The following is a 15,987-nucleotide window of genomic DNA, read 5'->3' as shown; positions in this document are numbered from 1 at the left end:
TATGCCCTGTGCCTTTCTTGCATCTCGCTTGCCACATTGTGCAAATGTGTGTGTGTGTGTGTGTGTGGGGACTGGAGCAGGGAGTGGAGTTTGTGCTTGGGGGCGCCTCGGCTCCACATCTTTACTATAACCCATGCCAGTTTTCTGGTTTACGTTATAATGGAAATCTAGGTCAGTTCCAAACTGGTGTACATATCCATCCCAGGCATTCGAATGAATTCTGAAGAGGCTGGAGATGTTTTGTTTTATAAGGGTAAATTCACATAGAGTTTTTGGTCAGGATTTTGAGGCCGTATTCGCCTCAAAATCCTGACCTAAAAGACAGCTCCCATTGAAATCAATGGAAGCCGTTCAGGAGCTTTTTCAAAAGCCGGCTCCCGGAAAAAGAAGCGAGGTGCTCATTCTTCAGGATGTTTTGGCTCGTGATTCGGTCTGAAGACACTCCCTCCTCTGAACTAGGCCCATTCATTGGACCTAATCCGGGGCAGAGTGCGCAACTGGATGCCGGTGCAGTGCTCAGCTCCGCCTCAGGTTTGGATCCAAAAACCGGGTAGCCGCGACTGAAAGCTGTTGCACTGCACCGACAGTCAGTTGTGTACTCCGCTCTGGATTAGGCCCAATGAATGGGACTAGTCCGGAGGAGGGAGTGTCTTCAGGTCGAATCGCGAGGCGGCTCAGTCTGAAGAATGAGCATGTCGCTTCTTTTTTCCAGAAACGGCTCCCGGAAAAACTCCTGAGTGGCTCCCATTGATTTCAATGGGAGCTGTCTTTATGGTCAGGATTTTGAGGCCGTATCTGCTTCAAAATCCTGGTGTGAACTTAGCCTCATTGTGAAGCATCTAGTGTAATCCATATACCAGAAACAGAAACCGGCCCCAGCTGCTGGAGTACATTTTGGGATTATTTACTCCAATTTTCTGGGACTGCCTGGACTAAACTCAACCCCCCCTTCCCCCCATAGACAACACCCTTACCTCATATGCACACCCCTTGAAATAGAATCACCTGATGACAATATTCCGTTATGGGCAAAAGGTCGACTGCAGCTTTAAGGGCCGATTCACATTAGTGCCTGCCTCCCGTCTGGAAGGAGTCCACAGGAGGTCCCCCCCGAACGGAATACCAGCGCAACTGCAGGCGCTGGACAGTTAAACACACGGACCCCATAGCATATAATGGGCTCCGTGTGCTTGCCGCGCACTGCCCGCATGAATCATTCGTGCTGTATGCCCTGCACTGGACTCCCAGTCTGCAATATGCCTTACCCGCTATTCAATTGCTGTTGAACACCACCCTCCAGCTGTGACTAACATAGTGATAATGTGGCAACATTATAATAAAAACAAACAATTAGGATGTAATGCATCTAAAAAATATTTTTTTTTTTATTTTTGCGAAAAGTTAATTAGGAAAACAGGCCGGGGAGAGAGGTGAGCCCATAGCCATGCATGTCATAAGTGGGAGAGCCATTTGGGACATACAACACCCCTGGGGAAAATACCACCATGTCACCCATGGGACCCCCCCATTAATACGAACAATGGGGATGTGCCTACACCAGAACCCTAGTAAGAGGGGAAAGGGAGGGGAGAACCAGGACAACTACAGGAGGGGGGCAGGCAGTCTCTGGCATCCTCTCCAAATCATGCGGTGCAACTATGTAAGTAATCATTGATATGTCAGGTCCCACCTGGTCTTACCCATTTATGACCCACACAACACCCATTTGCTTAAACTGTGGCATGACCAGCGTACAATAGCGAAAATGGCACAAATTTTACATGACAGAAGTTGTACTCGTACAATTTGTAGTGGCAGGTTTGGGTATTGCAGTATTGCCATATTGAAGTCTATGGAATGGAATTGCAGTAACTACAACTTTAAAACTATAAACCATATGGCAAGTGAGAGGGTGCTACACTGTCCCTGAACAGCTGGTCTGCTAGGGTCTTGGCTGTCGGATGCTCGCAGATCTAATATTGATGACCAATCCTAAGGATAGGCAATCAACATTAGAAACGGTAAAAATATGGTTTTCTGTAGTGTGAAAAATGTGTATGCCAACATGTACCAAAAGGAGACTCTTATGTCATACATTGGGTAGATTAGACATATGGATGCATTTGGCATATATGCCAGAAGAATCCATGGAACATATGTAAAATACAGAGTAAAAACAATATGGGAGCACAAATGATCCCATTATATTCATGTCTTGCATCTTGTTCCTTTTCTAGAGATTACTGGGATTTTTCCCTCCACTGGAAGTATAGAAGGCGGTACAATAATCACAATATCTGGACGGTACTTTGATCAAACAGACGCTCCTGCTAGAGTCCTTGTAGGAGGTGAGTGAATTTTGTGGCTTTATTATACACAGTCCAGTCAAATTAATGTGAAACCTGTCAAAATCCCAGAATCACCCCCTTTGGCAGAGCGGACCGCTGCGAGACGTGCAGGAAGAGAGGGGATGTGATGATGTTCACTGGGATGTTGAGCCATGCTGACTCCAGTGCCGTGGCCAGCTGTGCTAGGTGACACGGTTGAGCATCCATGGCGTGACCAACCCAATTGAGGTGGTCCAACAGATTCTCAATTGGGTTCAAGTCTGGGGAATTTGCTTGACAAGGGAGTACGGTAAACTCATCCTGGTGCTCCTCAAACCACACACGTACACTGCGAGCTTTATGACACATCATATTGTCCTGCTGGTAGATGCCATCATCCTGAGGAAAAACAATTCACATGTAGGGGTGAACATGGTCTGCAAGGATAGATGCATACTTGTGTTTGTCCATCGTGACTTCCACAATGATGAGTGCACCCAGATGGCTGATGACACGTGCCTTCTGCGATTGGTTATTTAACGTTGACGTCACAAGTAGGCGGTGGTCACATTAATATGACTGGACTGTGTAACTGGATTATCATATTGATTCCAGGGTACTTCCATCAACAGCAGCTGATCTGCTTGTTGACAGTTTCCAAGTAGCAATAGATGACTTTTTGTATTCTTTACAGAGTTGCAGAAATGGAAGAGTAAGTTAAATAAAACAAAGATTTGTCCACACACCCCTCATCCAATTATCAGTGCCTAAAATTAAAAATGAATACATTTTAAAAATGATAAAAAAATTTCCTACCAATTTGTGTCTATAGTTCCAAGGCAGATGATTGCATCTATGCTAACAGGCTGCAAACAAACTCTGTAATACACCTTTCATCTGTCCCCTAATTCTGGTAATGTACTAAAATTATGCACAAGAGATATAGGGGACAGATGGAAGACTGTAGGATCTGACAACACAAGGTTGTTTGTAGTCTGTAATCATGGAGACTCATAGAGCTGTAGAAACAAAAATATAACTCAGCCATAGAGATGAGCAAGTAGTATTCGATTGAGTAGGTATTTGATCAAATACTATGGTACTCGAAATACTCGTTCTCGGTCTAATACCACATTATATACTCCTTTTACGTTTACCGCGTGGTATTCGACCGAATACGAGTATTTCAAATACCGTAGTATTCAATCAAATACCTACTCGATCGAGTCCTACTCTAATACTACTGAGATGAATGGATATTACTTACAGTTTTGTTCAATTTCATTGTATTACAGGTCAGGAATGCCAAGTTCTTGGATTAACAGATACAAAAATCACTTGCAAGAGTCCGAAACGGCCGCTTGTCCTGCCCTCTTTATTCCCAGGTATATACTATATAGCTTAATATCTTATGTATAGTAAAATTCTCAATTCCCCCTACGCCCAAACAGCAGCACAAGATGGGGGTATTCCTGCCCCTGTGTACTGTTAGGACAGGTGGAACTTTTAATAAACTAACTAGTTACCCTCCCATAAAAGGTCCAGGAGACCTCCCCCTCCCTGTGTTTTTTTCTGTCCTGTTACCAGGACAGGTGGAGGGAGAGGTCTCCTCCTCTCCCACACATTCCTTTCTTTTTTGTGGAGGAAATCTCCCTTTTCTAGCCCCCCCCCCCCATCTTGTGCTGCTGCTGTCGGGTCTTACCTGGGGTTTGGGGCTTTCTTTGTTTTCCAGACGGCGCCTCCTCCCTTCCCCGGTCTGGCGCGGCCCCCGGGGGGGGGGAGGTGGTGAGAGGCAGCATCTCTGTTCTGCTGCGGCGCCACACGCTCCCGGCTTCCCCGCTGCCTGAGGAGGTTTTTTCCGGCGGCCGGGGGAGGAACTGTATGTGCAGTTCCTTGTTTCGCCGCGGGCACTACTAGCGGTGCTCCGCGGACTTCCGCTCTTCCCGCGCATGCGCGGGAATCCGGTTCGCGCATGCGCGGACCGTCCTCCCCGCTCGGCCGGACTTTGGGAGCGCTTGAGCAGCGTTCCCACCCCGCTTTTGGGCTAAATTTAAGGGGATAGTGTTCCCCCTTCTCTCCATCCTCCTAGCCAGCTTAGGCTAGGAGTAGAATGGTGCCCCCAATCCTGGCTCTGGCCGAGGGGATGGAAGGGGCGGAGCTAAGGTCCGCCCCGCCCCCGTTTTTTCCCTATTTAATCCTGGTCTGCCCAGAGTAGGTTGCCTGTCTGCTTAGCTTGCAGGTTCCTACTCTCCCTGGGCAACCAGAAGGTAGAAGAAATTTTCCTGACACTACAGGTGCTCTGAATTCCTTTCAAAGGTGATGTATGCCCCCTGGTGGGCCCTGAGGGTAGAGGCTGCAAAGGTAAGGAAAATAATGAGTAATATGTTTTTCCTTAGATGTCATCCTCCTCTTCAGTGGCGGATAACCCTAAAAGGAAGGCTTCCAGTAAGCGTCGCCACCTTGCCTGCGCCAAATGCGAAGTCCCCTTACCTGATGGCTACGCTTATCAATGTTGTCGTGGGTGTCGGGGTCCCCCCTCAGAAGACACTTCTGTCCGTGACGTGGTCGGTTGGGTAAGGGAATTCGTCGAGGAGTCGATGAAAGAGATGAAACTCTCAATCTCTCAATTGTCCAAGAGACCACGCCTGGATTCGCCTCCTTCTCTCCCACCGATGGAGGGTCTCCAGATCTTGGACGAGGTATCCTCGGAAGAGGACAACCTGGACCCATCTAAGCCGGTATTCTCGGTGGATAGGATGCCCAAACTGCTAAGAGTGGTTCGGGCTAAGGAGTTGGAGGAGGCGGCTGAGGAGGCTCCATCTACCTCTCTCAGAGCCTTCAGGGCGGACCCAGACTTGGTAAAAAGGCTGGAGGCTGAATGGCGGTTCCCTGAACGCCCATTCATTGCGTCTAGACGCTTTAGGTCTCTTTTTCCCCTATCCGAGGCACAATCCAGCTCCTGGGGCCCTCCGCCCAAGGTTGACATAGCCGTCTCCAAACTGTCAAAGCGCACGGTAGTACCAGCGGAGGATGGCTCTAACCTCCAAGATGTGATGGATCGCAGGGCGGAGGGGTCCCTGAGGCGTATATACGCCTCTTCCTCGGCACAGGCCTCAGTGGGCATTGCGGCTAGCGAGGTAGTCGCTAAACTGCGGTCAGACATCTCTAAGCTGGAGAGAGATATTGACTCCGGGGTCCATCGGGACGACTTGCTGTCGGCCATGACAAATATTTCCCTCATGTCTATCTCTCGGAGGCGGCCTTCTACCAGGTCAAGCTGGCCGCAAGATCCATGGCATTGTCCACCGCCGCAAGGCGCCCCCTTTGGCTTAAGCCCTGGAGGGCAGATAATGCCTCCAAGTTTAATCTATGCGCCTTGCTATTTGGCAGCGAACTCGACCGGATAATGGAGGGTCTGGCCGATTCAAAGGGTAAGAACCTGCCCCAGTCCACAGGATCCAGGCAACGATCCTTTTGGGGCTACGCCCCCTCCAGAGGCATGTCTAGAGGCCAGTTCCGTAGGCGCCCCTCGGGCCCAAGAGGCGGTCGAGGTTCCTCCCGTGGTGGTGAGAAGAGATCCACCTTCTGACTGTCACGATCCCCTTGCCTGCAGGGCCAAGGTGGGGGGTCGTCTCTCCTTACATTTAACCGCCTGGCACCATCATATCGAGGATCCTTGGGTTCTCCAACTTATACGGGAAGGCTACAAGATAAGCTTCCTTTCCCTTCCTCCAGACAGATGCAGGAGGACCCGCCCTCTTCAGGGTACCAGACAACTTCATCTGCAAAGATCTGTGTTGGAGTATATCGACAAGGCTGCATTGGAACCCGTCCCTCTAAACGAACAAGGGCAAGGCGTTTACTCACCCGTGTTTCTAGTGCCAAAATCGACCGGAGGGTGGCGCATGATTATCGACCTAAGGTATGTAAATCAATTTATCCGCAAGGTCCGGTTCCGGATGGAGACCATAAGGTCGGTTCTCCCTTTCCTGCAGCCAGGAGATCTATTCGTCACCTTGGATTTGAGGGACGCATACCTCCATATTCCTATCTATCCTCCACACAGAAAATATTTACGGATTGCCACATATCTAAATGGAAGATTACATCACTTCCAGTTTACAGCTCTCCCGTTCGGTATAACTTCAGCCCCCCACACCTTTACAAAGGTAGTGGCCCCGGTCATAGCCGCCCTGCGCCTCCAGGGGATATTTATTGTCCCATATCTAGACGATTGGCTAATAAAAGCTCAGTCAAGGGAGCTCCTCGCCACGCAGTTGAGCATCACAGTGGCATTTATAAGCGAACTGGGCTGGCTAGTAAACTGGCAAAAGTCAGTAGTGGTTCCATCTACCCGGATTCAATTCCTAGGGTTCAACCTGGATTCTCTCAGTATGATGATCTCCCTGCCCTCTCCTCGAAAGGAGAAGATTGGTTGAGCGGTTCACTACCTATCCCGAACCAGGAAGGTTACAATCAGGACAGCGATGAAGGTCCTAGGTCTCATGTCCGCGACCATCGAGGCAGTTTCCTGGGCTCTATGGCATATGCGCCCGTTACAACTCGAGATCCTGAGAGTATGGAACCACAGTCCCATGGGACTTCAGAAGCCTATCCAGCTTTCCATCAGTGCCCGTCGATCACTACAATGGTGGTCCCAACTCAAAGACGGGAGGTCCACGGTCCAGACCTCCTGGACGCTGTTGACCACAGATGCCTCCCTAACAGGCTGGGGAGCTCATCTGGGGGAGACCCTAATACGGGGAACATGGAACCCGCAGGAGAGAACTCGCTCCTCCAATTGGCGAGAACTTACGGCAGTTTTTCTGGCACTACGGACTCTGACTCCCCATCTCCAAAGGAAGGCTGTCAGAGTAAGAACAGACAATTCTACAGCCGTCCAATATATCAACAAACAAGGGGGCACCAGGTCCCCCTCCTTGATGCGGGTGACCGACCTGATATTTTCATGGGCGGAGAAGAATTTGTCCCGGCTGTCAGCGGTACATATCAAAGGCCACCTCAACGTCCTGGCAGATCAACTAAGCAGGGGACTAGTGACAACAGCCGAATGGTCCCTGTCCCCGGAAATTTTCCAACAGCTTACCAGGATATGGGGTCTCCCCGAGGTGGATCTGATGGCCACCCAACACAACGCCAAGGTGGGACGGTTTTGCTCCCTGTACCGGGACGGCAATCCCTTGGCGATCGATGCCCTTTCAATACCCTGGAGCTTCAAACTAGTATACGTTTTTCCTCCCATTCCAATGATTCCCAGGGTGTTGGCAAAACTCAGGCAGGACCAGACATCGGCCATTGTCATCATGCCGTTCTGGCCGAAAAGGGCATGGTTTACCCACCTCATGTTAATGAGTCGAGGGACCTACTGGAGGCTTCCGTGTGTCCAAAACCTGGTAACTCTAAACAGTCAGCTCTGCCAGGATCTGGACAGGTTCAACCTCACTGCCTGGAGGTTGACCGCACCGTACGTGGAGACAGAGGATTGTCCCAGGCCGTTTTAAGAACACTGGCCCACTCTAGAGCGGACTCAACCAATCGTAGTTACCAGAGGATCGCCCAAGTATTTAACGATTGGGGAGCCAGGAGGCAGTGCGATACAACATCCATCGAATCAGTCCTGGAGTTTTTACAAGAAGGGTTGGACAAGGGATTGTCCCCAGCCACCTTGAGAGTACATGTCTCGGCGTTATCCGCTCTATTGGGGACTAGACTGTCTCAGAATCCTCTTATAAGGCAATTCCAGAAAGGGGCCTCCAGGCTCCGACCCCCGGTTCGGCCCCCGGCTCCCCAATGGGACTTAGCTGCGGTCCTGCAAGGGCTATGTGGCCCTCCATTTGAACCTTTAGCTGAAGTGGACTTCAAGTACCTCTCTTGGAAGGTGACCTTTTTGCTGGCAATCACATCTGCCAAGCGAGTGGGTGAGCTCCAGGCCTTGGCGGCATCAGAGCCATACACAGTCTTTTTTCCAGACAGAGTCCAGCTTAGGTTTGTTCAAGGTTTTCTGCCCAAGGTTCCGTCAGTGGAAAATATAAACCAGACTATAACCTTGCCCACTTTTTTCCCCTCTCCTTCCTCGGAGTGGGAGGAGAAGATGCACAGTCTGGATCTTGTGCGAACATTGCAAATATACCTGGACCGAACAGGCCCATTCCGTAAGTCAGAAAACCTGCTCATCAATTTTTTTTGGTCACAACAGAGGTGTTAAGGCGTCCAAACCTACTCTGTCAAGGTGGATCAGAGAAGCCATCTCAGTGGCCTTGCAGACACAAGGGCTGCAGGTTCCGGAATTTTTGCGAGCCCACGCTACCAGGTCGGTGGCTGCATCATGGGCAGAGAGGCAGTCCCTCTCAGTAGACCAAATCTGTGCGGCTGCATCTTGGTCTTCCCACTTGACGTTCGCCAGACACTATAGGTTAGACTGGCATGTTTCCAAGGCAAAATCTTTTGGTTATTCTATCCTGACCTCTGCTTGTCAGGATCGCCCTCCCTAGAAGGGGTATTACTTGTTAAATCCCCATCTTGTGCTGCTGTTTGGGCGTAGGGGGAATGGAAGATTATGTAGATAATCTGTTTTCCCTTAGCCCAAACAGCAGCACAAAGCTCCCTCCCTTTCTTGTTAAAGGATAAATTATTATAGTCGGTATGGTACTTGGAGACTAACACAGGGAGGGGGAGGTCTCCTGGACCTTTTATGGGAGGGTAACTAGTTAGTTTATTAAAAGTTCCACCTGTCCTAACAGTACACAGGGGCAGGAATACCCCCATCTTGTGCTGCTGTTTGGGCTAAGGGAAAACAGATTATCTACATAATCTTCCATTACTGTTCAGTCATTTTGTACCCAATAAGTCTAGGTTCACACTAATGCTCAGTCTCCGTTCACGAATTCCATTCCCCATTCCGCATATAAAATGCAGCGGACCCCTTTATAGTCTATGGAGTGCGCAGGTTTCCGCAGGTAACTGCTTTTTGAGCAGATTGGGTTTCCGTTTTTGAGGTCCCCAAGTGGACTCAATGAATGAAAACCTGAACGTTAATGTGAACCTAGTGTAACCCACATAACCCCCTCCCACCTCAGGCATTTTTTGAGTTTCGAATTTCGTTTTTGACTCCTCTCCTTCCAAAAGCCATAACTTTTTTATTTTTACGTTCACAAAGCCGTATGAGGGCTTAATTTTTGAAGGGCGGCTAAATATTCCATACAATGTACTGGGGAGCTGGAAAAATATTTAGAATGGGGTGGAATTAGAGAAAACCTGTGTTTGTGCCTCTTTTTTTTTTGGCTTTTGTTTTTACAGAATTTCTGTGTACAGGGATACAGAAGGCATCTTTTTTGTGGTACCAGATGTGCCTTGTATTTATTTATAATTTGGAGAATGTCTTTTGCTTTGATCGTTTTTTATCAAAATTTTTAGGGGAGGTAAAACAGTGAAAAAACGGTGATTTTTCCTGCTACTGTGTTCATCGTATGGGAAAAATAGAATTGTAGACTGGGTGTTTTTGGACACAGAGCAATCTAATGTGTATGTGTTTCACAGTTGTATGTACTTTTATATGTGTTCTTGGAAAGAGGTGTCCTTAATCGACAAGTGTCTGTTTTACTTACCTCCCCACCGTCCCAGATTCCGCGGGACATTCACGGATTCGGTGTCCTGAAACTGGAGGAAAGATGGAGGGGGGAGGGAGGATGGAGGGGGGACATATAATTTACGGGTGACTGTAGGAGGATTATACTGTGTGGGGGCACATGAAAAATGAATGCGAATGGGTGGGGTCAACATAAAAGTGGGCAGAGCTAAATTTGCAGCAGCACAGTACACATTTTGTCCCTCTTTCTTTCAAAAGTTGGGAAGTATGGTTTTATAGAACAATGCTTTTCAATACATTGTAGAAATGAATGCCAGACAACCCTGGGAGCCTTTAAATAGGCTAGTGCCTAGTGAGTTACACCAAATCTATCATACCACTTGCACTATATTGAATATCTGGTCCCTTTTTGACCAGTCATAAATGTATGCACCCAAATATGGTGTGTAGAACTGGTTTGTAGAACTGTGTGCAGACGCATGTATATAATCCTCCAGCGTGTGGTACTTTGTGCATACGCGTGTATCTAATCCTCTGCAGACGCATGTATCCAATCTTTCGGCGTGTGTTATTTTGGGCAGACGTGCGTTTCTAATTCTCCGTAGTGTGTTACCTTGTGCAGATGCATGTATCTAATCCTCTGGCATGTGATACTGTATGCTGACCTGTGAATCTAATCCACTGGAGTGTGATACTGTGTGCCGACTTGTGTAGCTAATCATCCGGCGTGTGGTACTCTGTGCAGACATGCATATTTAATCCTCTGGTGTGTGGAACTGTGTGCAGACGTGCGTATCTAATCTTTTGGCATGTAGTAGTTTGTGCAGATGCGCGTATCTAATCCTCTGGTGTGTAGAACTGTGTGCATACACATGTATCTAATCCTCTGCTGTGTGATACTATGTGCTGTCCTGTGTATCTAATCCTCCAGCATGTGGTACTTTGTGTAGATGCATGTATCTAATCCACTGGCATGTGGAACTGTGTGCAGACGCTCGTATCTAATCTTTTGGAAAAGGGCAGGACGGCGCTCACAGGTCCAATAGATTTTATTAATAAGAAGAATTGCACTCAAGTGCAATTCTTCTTATTAATAAAATCTATTGGACCTGTGAGCGCCGTCCTGCCCTTTTCCACTGCTGTTTCCCAGTTGACACAACTGGTGCCTTTGAGACGTGCTGCTCCCCATACCTGGTATCATATACACCTTAGTACGGAGTTGTGAACGCTGTCACAACCAAACCAGGTGAGAGGCCACCAGGTCTGGTACATTCATTACAATTATCCAAAAAGGTGAATCGACTATCTACACTATAAAGTGTGCTCGGTGTTTTTCTATCTTTTGTATCTAATCTTTTGGCGTGTGGTACTTTGTGCAGATACGCGTATCTAATCCTCTGGCATGTGGAACTGTGTGCAGACACACGTATCTAATCTTTCGGTTTGTGGAACTGTGTGCAGACGTGGGTAACTAATCGTCTGACATGTGATACTGTGTGCTGATCTGTGTATCTAATCCTCTGATGCATTTATCTCAGTTTGGTTATCAGTATTGGATTGTACATGTGGAGTGATCGTGTTTATGGCAGTTAGAATATGAGTGAAAGACTTGCAGGTTTATTTTGGCTAATGGGGGGGTCAGGGTTTTGGGAAAGCTGTATCTCCAGAACAGTACGTCCGAGCGAGTTGGGGTCTCATCTTAAGCCTTCCCGGACACCTGAAGTATCTGTGTGCCAAATTTGGTGAAGATCGGTACATTCGTTTGGTCACGCATAAAGAACAGACAGACATACAGGAGTTTATTTTTATAATATAGAGAGATAATACATTATACTTCACTTTTAGGAAGCCGAGGACTGAAGATGGAGCGGTGGAACATTAGTATGTATCTGGACTATGCTCTAAACTTGAATGAGAACTCCACAGGCTATGCTGGGTCTTCTTGGTTAGATGGTGGACCTGTATCTTGGCCTTCGGAGCCCAATGCCTTTGTCGCTCGGCTCTCTGGTTTCTTTGTGCCTCCGGAAACAGATTATTATAATTTCTATATCAAGGGAGAGGGTAATTATGCCCTGTACTTCAATGAGTCCGGTGACCCTACAAGAAAGGTAATTGGATCAGTCTACATCACATGGCAGTATATGGCTTGTGGTATCAACTAAAATACCCTTTTAAATACCCATAGCAATTTTATAGCAAGTTTTTTTCACATCATTTTAATCCACATCATACCACAATACTGCCTTATAGCAGCAAAATATACTGCTATATACAGCTTATATGATTCAAACATATAGGAGCTAATTTATCAAGGCCGGTGTTAAACATGTCAGTCTTGACAATCACTACCCTGCTGGAGTTTGGCCCTCATTCATGATGAGGTGTGCTCCTTGACATGAATGTGGTGCAACCTCCAGGGTTAGTTTGCCTAGAAAGAAATATTCTCCTGCGCCTTGCTAATGATTTTTAGCAACATTTATTTAAAAAAAACCTGTCGAAAATTATGATAAATCTAATCGTGTTGATACAGTACCCCACCATGCCCCTAGTCATGCCTCGCTTACAGTTTTTGTGTAAAAAGTTGCAACTTTTATTTGTCTTGTATGCAAGTTTTCTGGCACTAAAGACATGATAAATCAGTCACATAGTGCCTATAATAAATGATAGGAAAAAATTATATTGGCTTTATACATAGGTAGGTATGTAGTTAGATAACACTGATAAATAATACTAGCGCATGGTGGCAAAATAATATGCAGTATTCAAATTGGATGGATGGATGGATGGATGGGTAGGTAGATGGATAGATAGATAGATAGATAGATAGATAGATAGATAGATAGATAGATAGGAGATAGATAGATAGATAGATAGATAGATAGATAGATAGGAGATAGATAGATAGATAGATAGATAGATAGATAGATAGATAGATAGATAGATAGGAAATTGATAGATAGATAGATAGATAGATAGATAGATAGATAGATAGATAGATAGATAGGAGATAGATAGGAGATAGATAGATAGATAGATAGATAGATAGATAGATAGATAGATATGAGATAGATAGATAGATAGATAGATAGATAGATAGATAGATAGGAGATAGATAGATAGATAGATAGATAGATATGAGATAGATAGATAGATAGATAGATAGATAGATAGATAGATAGATGATACTGTTCTTACTATCAAAAACATCAAAATGCTTGACAAAAAGTAAAACAACACTTTTTTGAACAGAACCTAACTTGTCATTTGTTTTATGTCATGTTCCTCTATTTCCTTATAACAGGTGAAGATTGTCTATGGCTCTTGGTCAAATTGGTACAACTGGTATTCATCTCAGAAGTCAAACCCTTATTACCTTCAGGAGGGACAGCCGTAAGTCACATTATACATACCTCCCAACTTTTGAAGAACTGAAAGAGGGACAAAATGTGCGGCGAGCGTAGCGCGCCGCGGCAAATTTAGCCCCGCCCACTTTTGTGTTGACTCCGCCCACTCGTTAATTTTTCATGTGCCCGCACACAGTATAATCCTCCTACAGTCACCCGTAAATTATATGTCCCCCCTCTATCTCTCCCCCAGTTTCATATACACCCTTCATCTGCCCCCAGATTCATGTCCCTCTTCCATCTCTGCCCCCAGATTCATGTCCTCTCCATCTCTGCCCCCAGATTCATGTCCCCACATCTCTGCCCTCAGATTCATGTCCCTCCATCTCTGCCCCCAGATTCATGTCCCCTCCATCTCTGCCCCCAGATTCATGTCCCTCCATCTCTGCCCCCAGATTCATGTCCCTCCATCTCTGCCCCCAGATTCATGTCCCTCCATCTCTGCCCCCAGATTCATGTCCCTCCATCTCTGCCCCCAGATTCATGTCCCTCCATCTCTGCCCCCAGATTCATGTCCTCTCCATCTCTGCCCCCAGATTCATGTCCCCCATATCTGCCCCCAGATTCATGTCCCCACATCTCTGCCCCCAGTTTCATGTCCTCTCCATCTCTGCCCCCAGATTCATGTCCCCCCATCTCTGCCCCTAGATTCATGTCCCCCCATCTCTGCCCCTAGATTCATGTCCCCACATCTCTGCCCCCAGTTTCATGTCCACTCCATCTCTGCCCCCAGATTCATGTCCCTCCATCTCTGCCCCCAGATTCATGTCCCCCATCTCTGCCCCCAGATTCCTGTCCCTCCATCTCTGCCCCCAGATTCATGTCCTCTCCATCTCTGCCCCCAGATTCATGTCCCCCCATCTCTGCCCCTAGATTCATGTCCCCACATCTCTGCCCCCAGTTTCATGTCCACTCCATCTCTGCCCCCAGATTCATGTCCCTCCATCTCTGCCCCCAGATTCATGTCCCCACATCTCTGCCCCCAGTTTCATGTCCACTCCATCTCTGCCCCCCCAACTTTTTGCTATATTTTAATTAAGGTTACATTCTATCTATGTGCCAAATTTCATCCAAATCCGTTCAGCCATCTTTGCGTGATTGAGGAACAAACATCCAAACATCCAAACTTTTTTTATAATATTAGTAGGATAGGATTGTAAAGCAATGTTTTTCTGCAAATCTCCCATATTGCCGACATCTGAGATGACCTGTGCTGTACATTCTGACTCAGAGGCTTGCACCTCTTAATAAATTTAGCACATCTTATTCCAGCACCCTTAATATTAATACCAGACATTATAGACTATACTTCACGTACCAAGACCAAGATTTTATTTTGGATTAGGGACCATTTAAAAAAGGTTTTCCCAACATAGGAGAGTGCAGATGAGTTGAATACACTGGTGAATGAAGCAGGAGCTGTCAGAAGACAGTCCCTGCTTCATTGCAGTTCTCCGCCCCTGAGAGCTGTAGATATGATGTGATGACATCACTCACATCGCACCTAAAGCTCCAGAACTCCATAACTGAGGCTGCAGACAGAGCAGCGGGGAGAGGTGAGTATCAGTGTTTTCTATGTTAAATTTTTAGGGCAAATTAAGAGGGAACATGATGAAGGGGGCACATGAAACTAGGGGCAGTTGGAGGAGGATATTAAACTGGCAGCAGATGAAGAGGGCATGAAACTAGGGGGCAGATGGAGAGCAATTAAACTGGGGGAATAGTAAGAGGGACATTAAACTGGGGACAACTGGAGGGGGCCATTAAACAATGGGGGTCACTGGAGAAGAACATGAAACCGTGGGAGTAGCTGGAGGGGGACCTGTCCACCTCTAGTTTCCCCCAGTTTAATGTCTCCTTCTAGCTAACCCTACGGTTTAATGTTCCCTTCCAGCTGCCGAGTTTAATGTCCCCCTCTAGTTGCCCCCAGTTTAATGTCCCGCTCCAACTACCCCCACTGTTTAATGTCACCCTCCAGCTGCTCTAGTTTCATGTCCCCCTCTAATTTCCCCCAGTTTAAACTGGGGCACCAGGAGAGGACTTAATACTGTGAGGCAGTTAGAAGGGAACATTATAATGTGGTGGCATATAATGTACGGGTGACTGTAGGAGGATTATACTGTGTGGGGGCACATGGAAAAATGGAAACGACTGGGCGGAGTCAACATAGAAGTAGGTAGAGCTAAATTTGCCACAGTATGCACTTTTGCGAATGTGCCGCACATTTTGTTCCTCTTTCTGTTCTTTGAAAGTTAGGAGATATGGTTTTGATAATGTATGGCAGAGATATTTTGCAACTTACTTTTATATAATTCTTATTATATGATTGTATTATAGCCCCCACCATTCCTGAGCAACAAGCACAGTTAGTTTTGGTGCCTGATGTGCTATTTCAGCTCTGTAATTTCAGAAGGGCGGTGTCAGGCAGGAGGCGTGATTCAGAGCTCCAATCACACTCCTTGTCTGCTCCTGCCTGACAAGTGGGGGCTAGAGAAAAAATTCCAACTGTGCCATAATCACTGGAGCAGCACTTAATAATGGAAGCTGAGTATTGGAGTTGGCGAAGATGGTGAAAGTTCCTCCTTGAAAGCTCTTCTAGAGCTTCATTTCTTAAAACTCTGCTTTGGGCTGTTCTTCTTGGAAATGTAGA

General features: G+C 46.9%; 1 protein-coding gene across 1 annotated transcript in view; it reads left to right on the top strand.

Moving 5' to 3' along the window:
- LOC142200095 (fibrocystin-L-like) overlaps positions 1 to 15,987 on the top strand; it is a 178,476-nt gene that overhangs the window by 18,100 nt on the left and 144,389 nt on the right. Inside the window, exons 11-14 of the mRNA XM_075270159.1 lie at positions 2,238 to 2,348; positions 3,623 to 3,712; positions 11,779 to 12,041; positions 13,235 to 13,323. Of these exons, the coding sequence (XP_075126260.1) occupies positions 2,238 to 2,348; positions 3,623 to 3,712; positions 11,779 to 12,041; positions 13,235 to 13,323 (553 nt within the window). The remainder of the gene's footprint in view (positions 1 to 2,237; positions 2,349 to 3,622; positions 3,713 to 11,778; positions 12,042 to 13,234; positions 13,324 to 15,987) is intronic.

The sequence above is a fragment of the Leptodactylus fuscus genome, chromosome 4 (assembly GCF_031893055.1).
Source record: "Leptodactylus fuscus isolate aLepFus1 chromosome 4, aLepFus1.hap2, whole genome shotgun sequence".
Lineage (NCBI taxonomy): Eukaryota > Metazoa > Chordata > Amphibia > Anura > Leptodactylidae > Leptodactylus > Leptodactylus fuscus.
The sequence above is the reverse complement of the archived record's forward strand: the minus strand, read 5'-3'. Positions and strand labels throughout refer to the sequence as shown.